The sequence below is a fragment of the Anastrepha ludens genome, chromosome 4 (genome assembly GCF_028408465.1).
Source record: "Anastrepha ludens isolate Willacy chromosome 4, idAnaLude1.1, whole genome shotgun sequence".
NCBI lineage: Eukaryota > Metazoa > Arthropoda > Insecta > Diptera > Tephritidae > Anastrepha > Anastrepha ludens.
Window position 1 is genome coordinate 122,315,311 of NC_071500.1, and position 16,992 is coordinate 122,332,302.

General features: G+C 35.2%; 1 protein-coding gene across 1 annotated transcript in view; it reads left to right on the forward strand.

Moving 5' to 3' along the window:
• Positions 1-16,584, forward strand: part of LOC128860935 (guanylate cyclase 32E) — a 192,551-nt gene extending 175,967 nt beyond the window's left edge. The window contains exons 13-19 of the mRNA XM_054098735.1: positions 635-814; positions 4,113-4,217; positions 6,229-6,300; positions 6,419-6,593; positions 6,687-7,387; positions 11,521-12,155; positions 12,219-16,584. Coding sequence (XP_053954710.1) covers positions 635-814; positions 4,113-4,217; positions 6,229-6,300; positions 6,419-6,593; positions 6,687-7,387; positions 11,521-12,155; positions 12,219-12,420 — 2,070 coding nt within the window. The 3' untranslated portion in view covers positions 12,421-16,584. The remainder of the gene's footprint in view (positions 1-634; positions 815-4,112; positions 4,218-6,228; positions 6,301-6,418; positions 6,594-6,686; positions 7,388-11,520; positions 12,156-12,218) is intronic.
• Positions 16,585-16,992: the final 408 nt, after the last annotated feature.

Sequence of the window (16,992 nt, forward strand, 5' to 3'; positions counted from 1 at the left end):
TGCTGTTGTCGTAACACTTGCAAGCTGTGTACACGTAAGACTGCACTTGACAATTTTGTGATTACAATGGATATGTGTGCGTACGGGTATAAGAAGGTGTAGTGACACATGCAATTTATATTATTTTTATGTATGAATGTGTGTATATATATTTTATATACATATATATACGGTCACATGCATATGTTATTGAGTTGATAAGTCAACATGCTTGGTTTTTCGATATTTCGTTTTTTTTTATTAGCAAACCAAATTGGCTTTAAGTTAAAAAATTCTATATTACATGATATTATTATGCAACGGGAATGATTGAATTGAAGAAAGTTATTGTGTCAAAAGCTCCCTTATTACGAAAAAAATAAATAAATGTTGTGAAAAATATATTGCGAATGAAATATAAATTAAAATCTATAAATCACTAAGACAGACATTATTATATTATTACTACTATTATTTTTGTTGCATTTAATAAAAAAACTCATTTTATCTGGTAGATCTACACCAGTTGATCTCTGAAAGGTTCTAAAGCAAACCTAAATTGTTAAAGAATAAGAATAATAAAATTATTTCCTACGTTATCGAACATTTTGAGACAATAAATTGAATTAACTTTTATATTTCGGAATTTTTGTAGGCCACACATCCTCTCATACGCACCAGTCAGGTGAGCCTGAGTTCAAATCCCGATGCTGATTTTCGTTATACGACAATTTTCACACCCATTGGACTCTACAAAGGTCAGCTGTACGCCATTAAAAAAGTACGAAAAAAATCGGTTGATATAACGCGCGAAATGAAGAAGGAATTGAAGTTGGTAAGTGCCAATTTTATTATTTAATAAAAGAAAAGGAATCGGAAAGAAAGAAAATGCAATTGAAAGGAAATAATATAAAAAGGAAACGAAAAGAAAGAGAATGAGTTAATATAAAAGGCTAAAAAAAATTCATCAAAACAAATATATATATAAACAAGAAAAGAAATGAAAAAAATATTATATGAAATAAAATAAATGTAAAAACTACCAAAAGTAAAATCAAATAATATTGAAATGGAGTGAAATGAAACAAAAAAATGAATCAATCAGATAAAATAAAATAAATAAAAACATAAATTAAAAAATAAGACTTTTACATGAAAGATAAAATTAAATAAATAATAATAATTTAAAAAATAAAATTAAGTATATTAACAGAAAAAATAAAAACAAAAATAAAACAAGATTGAAATAAAAAAATTTAATCACCTATAATAAAATAAATAAACGAAATAAAGTAAGATAAAATAAAGTAATATGAAATTAAGTTAAGTAAAATGGAGCCGAAAACAAATGAAATAAAATAGATTATAAAAAGAAAAAAATTAAATAAACAAGTAAAATATAAAATCAAATTTAATAAAAAACAAGTAAAATATAAAATCAAATTTAATAAAAAATTATTAAATGAAATAAAATAAAATAAATACGAAATAAAAATATGGAAACTACATGAAATATAATCGAACTATATTGAAATGAAACGAAATGAAATTTTAAATAAAACAGATGGAATAGAAAAGTGCGATAGGGCGCAACCCTTGGTCTTCGGACGCGGCCGCGTGAATACTAGCAATTAGTTTTGAATGCCGAATTCAGAAAAAAAACAAAAAAGAAATAAAGCAAAAAGATAAAAAAAATACTTACAAAAAATTAAATAAAAAATAAAAACAAAAATACAACAACATTAAAACCAAAAAAAATAAAATAATAAGAAGTAAAAATGAAAAGAAACAGAAAAGCAAAAAATAGATTAAACAAAAATATATAAACAACAAAAAAAGAAAAAAAATGAGAATTCATACTAAATGAAGTAAACTAAAAATGAGTCGAAAAAACAGCAAAAAAATAAGAACTAAATTAAATGAAATAAAATAAAATAAATATGAAAATTAAATAAAGTAAAATCAAATAACATTGAAATAAAACGAGATAAAAAGTAAGAAATGAAATAAAAAAATAAACTAAAATTAAATAAAATAAATAATTAAAAAAAGTTAAATAAAAAATAGCATAAAGTAAAGTAAAATGAAAAAAATAATAATATTAAACTAAACAAAAAATAATAATAATAATAAAAACGAAAATTAAATAAAATAAAAGTCAAAAAATAAATTAATAATAATAATAATGTCTTAAAATAGCAAAATTAAATGAAATAAATATAAAAATTAAGTAAAGTAAATAAATAAAAAAAATGAAACCAAATAAGTTAATGATAAAAAATATCCGTTTAGAAAAAAACAAAAATGATAATAAACCAAGTAATATACAGGGCCCGCCATCTATCGTTAGGGATTTGAACTAGGTATTATTTGAAGAATGGTAACACTTAGCTGTCATCTGATTTGACAGAAAATTAGTTTTATTCTTCCGCTGAACGAAAATGGTTCTGTATACGCTCAAAGAATGCTGGGAAATATTGCGACATTACTTTGAAAATCATGGTAATGTTGCAGAATGTGTACGAAAATTACGTACGGCAATGGGAAGAAGAAAAGCACCGAATGAAGGGTATGTGCGTTACTTTGCGAAAAAAGCCATGTTGAACGAATTTTTGTTCCGAGAAATTGAAGAGGAGGATATTGATGGCATTTGGTTCCAACAAGATGGGGCTATGCACTGAAGATCAACATACGCGATATCATAGCTGAAATACAGCCGCATACAATCGAAAATGTGTTGAAAAATTGGACCGGTCGTAAGGGATGGTGCATGGCTAGCCGAGGCTGCCATATGAATGAAGTTGTGTTCCATTATTAACCGGAAGGATTGTACTTCAAAATAAAATCAACAGTTTGGAAAAATATTGAGTAGTTTCTTTTTTATAGCATTTTTAATTCCGTAAAGTTATATGGCGGACCCTAACTTACATACATAAAATGTTATTTAAATTCATATTCAATCTATGCTGCCATTTGTTTTTTTTATTCTTTTATATAATTTAAGGTTTTGAAGAAATAGAAGAAAAGATTAAAAAATTAATTTAACAGAAAAAATAGAAAATAATAATATGAAACGGAATAAAAGAAAATATATTCAAATAATATAATAGAAAAAGTGAAATCCAATAATATTGAAATAAAATTAAATGAAAAAAATAAAGAAAGATATAAAATAAAACAAAAAAACGAAATGAATTAAATATACAACAAAATAAAAAAATAACTCAAAGTAAAATGAAGAAATAAATAAAATTAAATTAAAAAAATAAAACAAATATAAAAATTAAATAAGGTAAAATAAGATAAAATACAATAATATGAAATGAGATAGATTGAGTTTTTAATCTTAAGTAACAAAAAATATGTCAAACATACCTACATACTATATTTATACATATGTTACAAATATGGTGGTCCAAAATTTAACTTAATATTATACTTTTTCAATGTGTACATACCTATATACTTTTTATTTGATTTTTACTCTTTAATATATTCTTCATAATTTAATTTTATTTTTGAATAATAAACTAAATCAAAAATCACTTAATCTACTAATATTTCCTAAATTTGGTCTAAAGTCAAATTTCAATACATTTTCACTTTATGCTTTTATTTAGTTTTTTTTTTGTTAATTCTTATTATGTATTTTTTTAATTCATAATTTAATTTTATTTTTAAGCATCAAAGTATCTCAGAAGTCAACTATTCTACTAATATTTGGTTGAAACCCTAATTTTATTGTAATACATTTTCAACAATTTTCTTTTATTTGCTCTTTAGTCTTCCATATATTTCATTTTAACTTTAATTTATTGTAACTTTTGAACAATAAATTAGTTCAGATATCCCATATTCTGCTAATACGTCCCAAATTAAATTTTATGTTTTGACTTTTCACATTTTTACTGTAACAGACAGATTTAAGTAATGTATAGAATTTTTCAACTGTTTTTCTCATTTTCATTTTCCGTCATTCCATCTCCGTCCGGTCTATGCGACATGCCAACTCGCCATCTCAATATTGCTGTGGGACTTACGTTGCGCTGTCAAATGCACTCGGCGCCAACTTAACACCTCCTTTGTGCAAATCCTCCAACTGCAAACTGCGCTTTCCGCCATCCGTTTTGTAGCTCCGCGATACACGCCACGACAATATATGCGCTTTCATTGGTGCCTGCACAGATCCACCGAACATTTGTATCATCACAGAGTATTGCACAAGAGGCAGTTTGAAGGTAAGTGACGAGTTAAGTCCCTCCAACTCCAACTTACTTACTTGATAGCAATCAGCAGTCAGCAGTCAGCACTGGAAAAAGAGCTCAGTGTTGTATTGCGTTGCATGGGGAACTGAAGTCTCAAGAGAGGATTAAAGAGTGAAGTGAAATGAATAAGAAGGGAAAGGACAATAAATGTCTTTAAAGCGAGCTTGCGATTTACTTTCAGTCCTCACAATTTATTATGGATTTCAAATATTTCTAATTATTATTTTATTTTTTCCTCGAAGAATGCAGGAATAAATTCGTAAAACTAGAGCAAATGATTCAAGGCATTGAAAGTGGTTTGAAATTTGCAAAACTTTTTTTTTGTGGTTACGATTTGATTTAAGGTTATATGGTATGATAAAAAAGAATGTGTACGGTCATTTAATGCAGGATACCGTTTCATTTAGAATAAAAGGCAAAGAAAACTTTTTTTGTTTAGCATAATTAACTGGCAAGAAACCGAGGAACTTCCAAATCACTTATTATCAGCGGCAAAGGAAGAAAAATTAACAATTAAAGCATAAATGCTTTCAACTGTACCAAAACTAACAGAATGAAGATAGTCGGTCGGTTTAGAGCCTCTTAAAAAAGGGACGGAATTGGATTATAGATCAATTTTTGTAGAGTGACACCGGAAACACTTTCCAGAGGCAAGTTACACCTCTTCGACTATACTGACGAAATCCAGGATCAAACACAACTACTTCAGCTGCCTCGTGAGACCCACGGCACCATTACGTCCTGGATACTGCAGTAGGTTAAACTTCTACTTATCCAGAATCGACTCCGACATACTCAATATATCCGACATACATACATATGCAATATATGCATATGATGGTGCCACGCGCGATACTAACCATCTATTTATATTATACATGCAATATATAAATATATTTGGCGCGTACACTCTTTTTGGGTGTTTGGCCGAGCTCCTCCTCCTATTTGGGACGTGCGTTTTGACGTTGTTCCACAAATCGAGGGACCTACAGTTTCAAGCCGACTCCGAACGGCAGATATTTTTTTTTTATGATGAGCTTTTTCATGGCAGAAATACACTCGGAGGAAACAAAAGTGTTTATAATCGTATGCCTTCAACATTCGTTCATAAATTTCATTTGCTTTTAACCATGCAAATTAAAAATTTTAATCATTACAGGACACTTGATTTTTTCGATTGTAGAAAATACTGTGACACATTGTTACAAAATGTCTTGTAAACAAATGAAATGAATAATGAATTGACAGATTGAAATGAAACTTCACATACTCGTACGTTCATATAAAGGGTGTACCAACATAACAAAAAAATATTTAAGCCAGTAACAACGCCCTCTCTTAGCGAACCACGAAACTTATTGAACAACTTAGTAAAATTTGATATGTATTTATTTTTATATTGTATAAAAACTATATATAGTTATATACATATATATATCTTGAAGGGCGCGCTCGTCTGACCTGATCAATACAAATAAAAATACTTTGTTTAGGCGAAGTTTTTTAATAAAGATCTTATAGCCACAAGAGTAAAGGTAGAAGAGGGTATCGAACATGTGGCTTATTCGTTAAAAGCACCGGACCAGTTTGTACGGAGATCCTTGGGAAAACGTATCACATATTAGACGAATTTCTGGGGGCAGGTCCGAACTGGTTATCTCGGCAGGTCCTTTTGGTTATCCTAAATACCTCCCCACCAGCACAGGCTATATTAATAGGATATATCGGAAAACAGCTATAGTTTTTGCATAGAACTTGAGCTAATCATGTCACTACTGCAATGTATATGCAGTGGACTTATATATAGTTATAAAGAAAAACGCGTTAATTTACTTAACTTGTTACTTCATAGTTTTACCTAAAAATGTTACACATTTTGCTTAAAGACAATTTGCATTTCTCCTCCTCCGCATGGCTTTAATCTTTAATTTTCAAACCTTTAAATTTTTCCTTTTTTCCATTTCACACAAAAATGTTCTCAAAGGATATATTGGAAAATGAGGACGTCAAGCTGGACAACATGTTTATCGCATCAATGGTCGCTGACATCATACGTGTAAGTTCAATACCGCATTTTAACCTTAGCCATTCTCTCCTTTCGCTGCGGCAAACACATTTTCTACGCATTTGTTATTCCATTTCCATTCATTTTTTCTTCTCGGCTCGCACGACAGGGTGTCATCTACTTACATGAATCGCCCATTCGTTTTCATGGTTCGTTGTGCACCTCCAACTGCCTCATCGATTCACGCTGGGTTGTTAAGCTGACCGATTTCGGGCTCTTCGCCTTCAAAAAGGGAATGGAGGACAACTCAACGGAAGTCGCAAACATGACGGCTAAGTGCACAAGTATGTTACAAAATATATATATTTCTCATTTTAGCTGAAAATTCTTAAAGCACAATTAATTTCTTGCATACTTTAAATATTTTTACTTTACAGAGTTACTTTACCGTGCACCCGAGTTGCTGCGGCAGGGACCTGCGACCCTCGTGCCCGGTACACAAAAAGGTGACTCATATTCTTTCGGCATTGTGCTGTATGAAATTCATATACGCCATGGTCCTTTCGGGGAAACCGGACTCACGCCCATGCAATGCCTGCAAAAAGTACTCCAACCCCAAGATCATCTTTACCCATATCGTCCGTCGTTGCAACCTTTGGAAACCTCTTTCGATTGTGTTCGTGAAATTTTGCGTGAATGTTGGTCTGAACGTCCAGAAGAACGACCCGACTTCAAGACGATACGCGCTAAATTACGTCCCCTCCGCAAGGGCATGAAACCGAATATATTTGACAATATGATGGCTATGATGGAGAAATATGCGAATAATTTGGAGGCGCTGGTCGATGAACGCACCGATCAATTGCAAGAGGAAAAGAAGAAGACTGATGCGTTGTTGTTGGAAATGTTGCCACGCCCCGTTGCGGAGCAATTAAAGAAGGGGAATAAAGTGGACCCGGAGAGTTATGAGCAAGTGTCGATATATTTCAGTGATATTGTGGGCTTTACAGCGATGTCGGCGGAGAGCACGCCATTGCAGGTGGTAGATTTCTTGAACGATTTGTATACCTGCTTTGATTCCATAATCGGACACTACGATGTGTACAAGGTCGAAACGATTGGGGATGCATACATGGTGGTGAGTAGGGGTCGGGGAACATTTGTGTAGTGTTTTTGACAAACAAGCACAGGTAAAGTGTTATAACCTAAAGTGGTATGATGGGGCGTAAGCAACCTTGATGGGCTTAGAAAGACCTTCCAATTTGTGACGTTAACCTTTTTTCCCTACAATTGAGGAGACTTTATACCACCTTCGAGCGGAAGATACTTTTAGGGAGAAGATATTTTATTGTTATATTTTTCCCCTTCTAATTTCCTTTTTGTTATTTATTGGCCCAGTAATCGCCTAGCGAATTGGCGTGCCAGTCGTTTCTTCCTCTTGCTAATAGGCGCCAATTAGGATAGGTTAGGATAGGTTTTTGTGGCAGTCGGCTTAAAATAGTTAACTCACTTAGACCATGTGTAGACTGTGTCACACGGAAACATCAGTGTTTATTCATCATTGAACCATTCTGACGTACTTATGAAGCGTTGCATAGGTTTTTTCCAACACAGGATAGTTCCCTAAGAGAGTGTGTTCCTAACAACCTTGATCTCCTCCTAGCTAAGGCGGGACGAATGCGGGGAAAGTGTTCTAATGTTTCTTCCTTATCTTTACAAGTTCTGCACTATTCTTGAGAAAATACTCCTAGCTTAGAAGAGTGCCTACCTAACAGTCAATAACCGGTGACACAAGTCACGACTTTCGAGATGTTCTCTCTTTAGAGGTTGAGCAATTCGCCTGACCTTTTCTTTTCTATTTCCGCCCAAACTAACCTGGTTATAACACGCGTATTTTCGTCTCTCCATTACTTATTGGTCTACTGGAGAATATTTTTTTTATTTTTAATTTGCAAGTTGCCATAGGAATTCCAATATTGCCTCTGTTTTCAAGCAGTGAAAGATTAGTACCCTTTTTGGCTAGCTCAGCGGCCTTTCAATTTCTTTCAATATCTTTATGTCCCGGAACCTATATAAGATTGACCTTGAAGACGGTGGTAGTATCATTTAGAGCTGTCAGACATTCCTGAGCAGCCTACTTCCATTGATTTGATGGTAGTCCGGTTGTTCGAGAAAATATTATCGTAGTTTTTGTTACGGCGTGTGTTTAAGGAACACAGTTACCTCCTTTATGGCTAAGATTTCTGCCTGGTATACGCTACAGTAGTTCGGAAGACAGCCATAGCCTATTTTATTGGATCTGTGTAAAAAATTTATTCCTCCTCTTCTCCTTGGTTTTTGAGCGTGCCACTCTCTTTTTGACGTGATGTTTGTCTTGAAGAGTCTGTGGGTTTAGGTGGGTTAGGGAAAGAGTAGTAGATTTCTTGATTATGACTTCTCCTAGTATGTAATATAGAAGCGTGGGTCTTCTATAGCGCCATAATATGAAGTTTAAGCGCAGAATCGGCGGTCATGTGTTTTCCTACCAGATTTAGAGCAGGTGTCAATTATCATAGAAACATCAAACAAAGCCAAAGATGTTTTGGTATTCTACTCTCTTTGCCTGTACAAGGCTTTTTGGTAAGACATGGGGACTAAGCCCTAGAATGACCTTCTGGACATTCACCACAGTTGTAAAACCCATAGTCACTTATGCATCCTTAGCATGGTGGCCCAAGGTCAAGCAAAGAAAGGCGGCAAACGAATTAAGCAAACTGCATCGCCTGGTATGTGTTGGTATTACAGGGGCTATGAAAACGTGTCCCACGGATGAATTGGGCGTGCTCCTGAACATACCACCGCTTCCAATTCTAATCGAAAGGGAAGCTCGCTCGAGTGCCTTAAGACTAAAAGGTATATCTGAACTTAAAAGTGGGGATATGAAAGGACATTTAAAGATCTTAGAAGACTTCCTACATAGTCCCATTCATCATAGGGATGATATACTATCACCCAAACCAATACTCTTCAGGAACTTCCAAGTTATAATCAATGAACGAACAGACTGGAGAACTAACTCTATCACTTTCAAACCTGGCTCCCAGCTATGGTTTACTGATGGGTCCAAATTGGAAAATGGTAGAACAGGGGCAGGAATCAATGGGCCCAAATTCAAAAAATCGATTCCGATCGGATCCTACCCAACAATATTCCAGGCAGAAATACATGCCATTGAAATATGTGTGAGAGAATGCCTTAGAAGGAAAATGAGAGGTACTCACATCTACATACTTTCAGATAGCCAAGCGGCTTTAAAAGCCCTTCTATCAACAACCATCACCTCTAAATTGGCAAACGATTGCCTAAACCTCCTAAACACGTTAGGAAACCTCAACACAGTAACACTATGTTGGATTCCGGGACATGAAGGACATGAGGGAAATGAAATGGCTGACGACCTTGCAAAACAAGGAGCAAATATGCAACTTACTGGCCCTGAGCCTTTCTGTGGACTAACAAAAGGCCACATTAATGAATTCCTTAGGAAATGGGAGGAAAGAAAACTTGCCGCACACTGGCTAAACTGTGCCGGTCAGCGTCAAGCCAAACTATTCCTAAGTCCCAACAAAGGAATATCTGACAAACTTCTCTCACTAAACAGAGTAGATCTGCGTCTTTTAACCGGATACCTTACAGGTCACTGCAGCCTGAGGTACCATCTAAACAATATTGGTCTATCCGAGACCAATGTCTGCCGCTTTTGCGAAATGGACATAGAAAGCTCAGAACATGTGCTTTGTGAATGTCCTGCGTTGGGCAGACAAAGACTTCACCACCTTGGTGGTATCGTAGTATCTCCATGCAATCTTTGGAACAGCAAACCCAAAACTGTGCTAAAATTTCTAAAAAGCCTAAAACTCTAGGGTTACAAAATAGGCCTTTCACAATAGATCAGCTCTGGTCGCAGTGCGTAATGGCCTTCTAATAATAATAATAATTCTACTCTCTATGTAGACACCAGCAGATATTTTCCTGGCTAATTAGCAGGGAAAGGACTTAGCTAGGGGAATCACTGGATCGTTATTTGCTGCATCATATAAATCTTCCACAGCTAATTTTTGCATTGTCTGCGATACTCTCTCATGAGGCCTCATTAGACGTTGTCATTGTCCAAGTATCTGTGCCTTACCATGGCCCTTATAAAGTGGTATTTTTTGGTCGAGAGATGCTTTACTCCTTATTGGCCCACGTAGGCTAAAGAAGTGCTTCTTCACAGAGAGAGAGAGAGAGAGAGTCTCTTTAGAAGTCTCATATTATTAGTGGTCTTAATGCTATTTGCCTAGTGAACGAACGTCAATAGTAACATGGAGACTGCTTGTTGGATAAGATGATGACTATGGTTTGTCTTCGTTTACCTCCAAACCAATTCGTTTCGTTTATTTGCCCTGTTTAGATCTTCCGATGTTACAGATTACAAGCAATCTTGCCTCCTTCAGTTCGTTCAAATGGTCGAAAATGGTCGAGAAAAGCGATAAATAGGTCTTTGAATGGACAGTAGGCTTGCATCAGTTAGATTAAAGTAAGCGCACTAATACAAAGCTCTGTTGGGACAAAATGACTAAATGGTTAGAGGTAGTCAGAGACCCGAAAAAATTATGATTTTCAATAATTTGTTTTGCTAGTCAATTACTTTATTTTACAAAAATAATAACATAGCATTAATGCATCATGTATCGACTTAACTTTAGCAAAATTTCAAGTTAGCGCTGTTTGTGTGGAGCCCGTTTCTCCAGAAGTCCCTTGCGGTGATCATCACAAGTCCTTGGAGATTCATCTAAAGTCAATCGGACAACAGAAATTAGTTTTATTAATAGATAATCTTGTGCCTGATCGAAACTTTTTTTTTTTCAAAATTGACAATATGGCGGCCTCAGGAAATATTTTTCAGATTTTCGAGAAAAATAAAATCCGACAATTAATTGTTTAAAAAAAATCGAAATTTTTGAAAAAAAAAACCCTTCAATTAGTTTCTTATGTTTTTCAAAGGCAGTATAGATTTTATTGAAATCAACCAAGCAGTTTTTTAGTTACAGTGATCACCAGTTCAAAAAACATAGTTGTGAGAAAAATGTATTTAAAGTTTTGCCCGAGCCCGAGCCCTAACCGAACGGCAATTGTGTCCCCATGAGAATATCTTAAATCCATTTCGGCATTTATTATTGATAAAAAAGTGCAAAATGTAATATTAAACTTTCAAAAAAAAAAAAATTGTTTCCCTTCCTCTCATTTCAGGTCTCTGGTCTACCGATCCGCAATGGCGATTTGCACGCCGCCGAAATCGCTTCGATGTCCCTCCACCTGCTCAGTGCCGTGTCCGAATTCAAAATACGTCATCGTCCCACCAACAAACTGCTACTGCGCATAGGCATACACACAGGCCCCGTATGCGCCGGTGTGGTGGGTTTGAAAATGCCACGCTACTGTCTATTCGGTGATACTGTGAACACTGCATCCCGCATGGAATCGAGCGGTGTGCCACTGAAGATACACTGTAGTCAACAGTGCCGCGAGTTGCTGGAAAAGTTGGGTGGATATCATTATCAGGAACGTGGCGTTATCACTATGAAAGGCAAAGGCGATCAGCGCACCTATTGGCTGTTGGGCGAAGACGAAGAGGCGCGCAATAAACGAAACTATGAACGCTCGCAGCGTCGTGGTTCGCGAGCGCTCAACAAATTTATACAGGGTACCATTAAGCAGAAAGGTCAGCAGCAGACAACATCAGCATTGGTGGATTATGGAATACGTTCATCGCTGAAAAATAAGGGCATGCCGCGCAACTCACTTACGCGTTCTTCCAGCCTAGAATCACCTAAGAAATTACGCTTTGCTACTGGCAGTCTGCTCGAGCATCATCGCTACCACAGGTGGGTGTGGGTGACTATTGTCTTTGAACTGCATATAAAAATTAACATGCACTTTTTACACAGCGATGAGGCGCTCTTGGAGGTCATCACCGATTCTTATACGGGTGTGCGTCGTTCTTCCGGCGGTTCGACGCATTCACGTTACGAGGAGTCAACACTCTCTGGTGGCAGCAACGATGAACTTACCAGCTGGCAACGTCAGCGCAGACCATCCTCCTATCCGACAGCCAATACGCCACTGCTGCTCAATCATGTGGAGACCTGACAGAGTGCGAAAGAAGAGTAAGGCAAGAGCAAAGGCAATTGTGCCGAGGAAAGGAAGGAATCAAATACAGGAATTTAGTAGACTATTTAAAAAATTAGTGTATTCAAGCAAAAGTTAACAAAAAGTAGTTAATTATTTTCATTTTAGTATTTCTCAGCTGTAAGCAATTTCAGGTTCGGATAGCGATGCAGGAATGCATTTTAGTAGTATCAGTGTATGTACTTATTGTATCTACTGTGAAGTGAAAGTAAGCTTAAAGCTGTGCGACATATACTTATAATTACAACAACTCATGCATTTGGAAAACTTAAATTTTCGATAACTACAAATGAATTTAAATTACTCGTAATTAATTGTTAAGCATTTTAAGTAATATTTAAAGAAGTAAGTTTAAAAAAATTAAATTAGTGTTACTCGTTGGTGATTGCCAAGTTCTAGTCGTTCGTTAAGTGTAAAATATAAATAAAGTTAATATAAAAGGATTAAAAAACTGAATAACAAGTATGGAAGAGTTTAGGTGCGAGTAAAATAGGTTTTTGAAAATGCAACCTAATTAAAAAATATTCTTTTGAATAAAGCGTCACACGAAATGAGCTGTAAGCCATTGTAGGTATTTAGAGTCCATTTAATTTAACTCACTATTTTCCCAGCGGCCACCGTGTCCGAATGAGTTGGTGTGTGACTACTATTCGGAAGTGCGTAGGTTCGAGTCTCCGTGCATGAAGCAAAAGTTTTTTCTAATAGCGGTCACCCCTCGGCAGGTAATGACAAACCCCCGAGTGTATTTCCATCATGGAAAAGCTCATCATAAAGCATATTAGTTTGGGGAAAAACAAATCCATTATTTTTGCGAAAATGGTTTAAAATTGTTTTATGGTCGAGTTTTAGCTCCTGAGCGATGCTACAAGTACTAACATGTATGTATGTCGGTCAATTTTTATTATTTCCGTAATTTTGTCGACATTTTCTTTAACATCAAAAATGCCTGAACGGAATAGACGAAATCAAACTTGCACGTAATTAGTTGTTACAATATCGGCACCATAACAAGACCAAAAACAAAAAAAAACATAAACACCATTCACAATTTCAGCGGCCCATAAACTTTAAAATGTACCGAACTCTCTCTTTGTTGACTGCTATTGTTAGTATCCTGTAACTCACAATTGAATGGAACAAACAGAAAAGAGCAAACGAATTTCTTTAGTGTGAAATGTCATCTTCACCACGAGTATAAACTTTTAATGGATTGATCGATACTTTATGAGATATCGATCACAACACCCATCTACCGAGAAAGTAGTGCTACAGAGAAATCATATAGGCGATAGGCGAACATGCGAATGCGCAAAATTTAAATGCTGATTACTTTTAAATATCTAAAGTTTCCCTTTAAGCTGTAAGTTGCAGCCTCTTAATAAATACTATTAGAGAACGCATAAATGATAAGATGGAACGAAAAAAAAAACAAAAACAAATCTGCAAAAACTGAACGGGAATAACATTTCAATAAAGGTTTAACAGAGGTGTACAGAAAAAATGTATGCTCTCAACATTTATTTGACATTAGCAGAGGTTGAAATGTTACGGTAGGTTCTGCTGCAGAAATCAGAGCCATTTTGTTTTTAATTTGAAAATTGTATAAAAATGTAATAAAACATAAACCACAGTTCAAGGACTTTCAAAAATTCAGTTTATTTTAAAATCCCATTTAATTTTTTTATTTTACTTTTTTTCACTACGTTGAAAAAAATTCATGCATATGTTATTTGCTGCCGGATTAAATTAAATTTCAAACGCTGGGTGAACCACCTTGTAAAATTGCATTCACTTTATTTAAGCAGATTATGAGACGACTGCCTTTCTTAGGAAATGATTTGCTGGCTTATTAACCGCAATTTCGCTGTGCAACCACGCAAATTACCTGCAAGTACCTAAGCAAACTGGTTAGTTCGTTCCCGCCCGACAGTCGGTTCTACATTACCGGAAGGACCCGGATTTACTATATACCTATATCCGGCGAAGGACTGTCACTTCAGTAGTACATGTATGGGGAATGTTTTTTCTGCTACAACAACAGATCTCTAGGATCACGTTAGGTTTTCGTCGACTCCTAAAAACTCGTCAGAAAGGCTACGTCGCCATTTCAAACCCATTCCATACGTGCATCAGGTCAAAGTAGAGATAAACTCCCAATAAATAATTTGTGTTTTACCCAATCGAAGAATAAGGAAACGAGTAACTGCCTGCTTTTATTTACTGTTTGCTTCAAGCTGCACTTTTATGAGTACTTAGTATAGTAGGCCGCAGTAGCCGAATGGGTTGGTGCGTGACTACCATTCGGAATTCACAGAGAGAACGGAGGTTCGAATCTCGGTGAAACACCAAAATTAAGAAAAAGTTGTTTCTAATAGCGGCCGCCCCTCGGCAGGCAATAGCAAGCATCCGAGTGTAGTTCTGCCATGAAAAAGCTCCTCATAAAAATATCTGCCGTTCGGAGTCGGCTTGAAATTGTAGGTCCCTCTATTTGTGTAAAAACATCAAGACGCACACCGCAAATAGGAGGAGGAGCTCGATCAAACACCCAAAAAGGGTGTGCGCGCCAATTATATGTATATATAGGTATAGTAGAGATTTTAGAGTAACTATTAAAATAACTCTTGGAGCGCAACCCACTTTACCTGTGGGTTCCTACGAACCTGCCGATTTTAATGTGTCTTCACTTCCAAATTTCCACTTGCCGTAAAGTCACTTGATAATAAGGAGCCTTTTATTGCTTTGGAAAAACTATAATTGATGCACTTTTTTCAATAAAGAGTAGAATCATAGCTTTGTGGACCTCTATATGTGGACCTAGCCAATATAAAGAATGTGGAGCAATGGTCCCTTGAGGAACTACCAGAGATAAGAAACAGGGAGGGAATAGAAAGAAAGAAATATAAAAATATTCCGCAGATGTCAATTATCTACACCATGTTTTTTGGGAAAGCGAAATAGTTGGAAAACATGTTGAGATGATTCATCCTTGCCAATTTCCAACCACTAATCGTAATTGTGAATTGAGAGGGTGGTAATACCCAACGCATGGAATAACCACCTTTTCACATGTCCCACTAAGCCCCTCTCACTCTGGACCCAACCTGTCGAAACAGCAAGTTTCTTGGACCTACCTTTAGATGAGTTAGACGCCCAGTGATATACACTACACTGACAGGGCTTAGTATTGCTGCTACAACAACCCAACGCATGAATAGATTATAAAGCTCGGTCATAAACTTACACCCGGTCAAGGGCTACCATTACAGCAGAATTTCTCTAAAATTTAGGGGACAGATTTTATACTGTTACAACAATAAGAAAACTATCACAACTTCACCTTGAGTTAGCTAGAATTTTCAGCCACTTGTCGAGTGATACTTAGGTATTTTATTTTCAATGATTTTTCTTTTAGCGTACAGCGGGGCTATCTACAAGCTTTTTAAATCGTATAGTAGGGGTGTTCCCTTGAACTTGAATAAGTTTTGAAAACTCTGAAAATCTCGAAACATTTCTAGAATCGAAAAAACTGTCCAGACTTCTATACAAGATACATTTGGTGAGAACAAACTCGAAAATTCTCTCGTAAGTTTCAGTGGTGCCCTTATAATCCAAGAGCTACAGAAAAAGTTGAACTTAAAATGAATAATAAGCAGTACACACTAGAAAATGATAATGGAATCACTAATTTTGGGATTTAAGCTGGCAACAAAAAATAAATTTTTATAATTTTATTTTCTTACTTTTTTGTGGCACTAATTCGAGTACAAAGTTTACAGTCAGCTGAACTGTCACATTGCTAATTTTCGTAAGATGGTATGAAAGATTTTATTGTATCTTAACATTTTCCTTTATTAGAAATCTAAATTGAATTTTGTTTTTAAAATGAATCTCATTTCTATATAAATTTTTATTATAGGTGTAGATCAAATGTGAAAACAGTGTCTATGAATTTCCTGTTAGATTAACCGTAATTTAAATGATATTAAGTAAATTTATTTAATTTTTATATGCTGTGACGTTGTACTTCCAAATTTTAGTACTAAGCAAAAAAATTATGCATGTGTTCTAGATAAAAAATAAAAGGCAAATAACTTAACTAAATGTAGCTGTATTGTAACTGTTAATAAAAATAGAAATGTCAATGTTTAACCGCGCTTTGTGTTATCACTTATGCTCGGAATGGGTTTTCATATTGGATACACTGAGTCACATGTACACACTTGGACTGGGAAGTTGCAGATGTATGAGTGCTCTTTGGCACATGCCCTAGAATGCAGTAAGTAGTGCAAGAATGTCAACTTCATATTGGGCAAAATGCATACAGAGTGGTAAAGTCTTCTTCTTCACAGTATTCTCGCTTTGCGGTACAACATCTTCTTTTGGTCTAGGGCTGACTTAATAATAATAAAAATAATTTATTGAAGTCTTCATGCATCCTTGCGTATGTGCGGTAAGTGCTTTGAAAAATTCTTACAAATAATGTGAAGGCTCTGCAGTTCTATGACGACTGTAAATGCCAGATGACACGTTTTT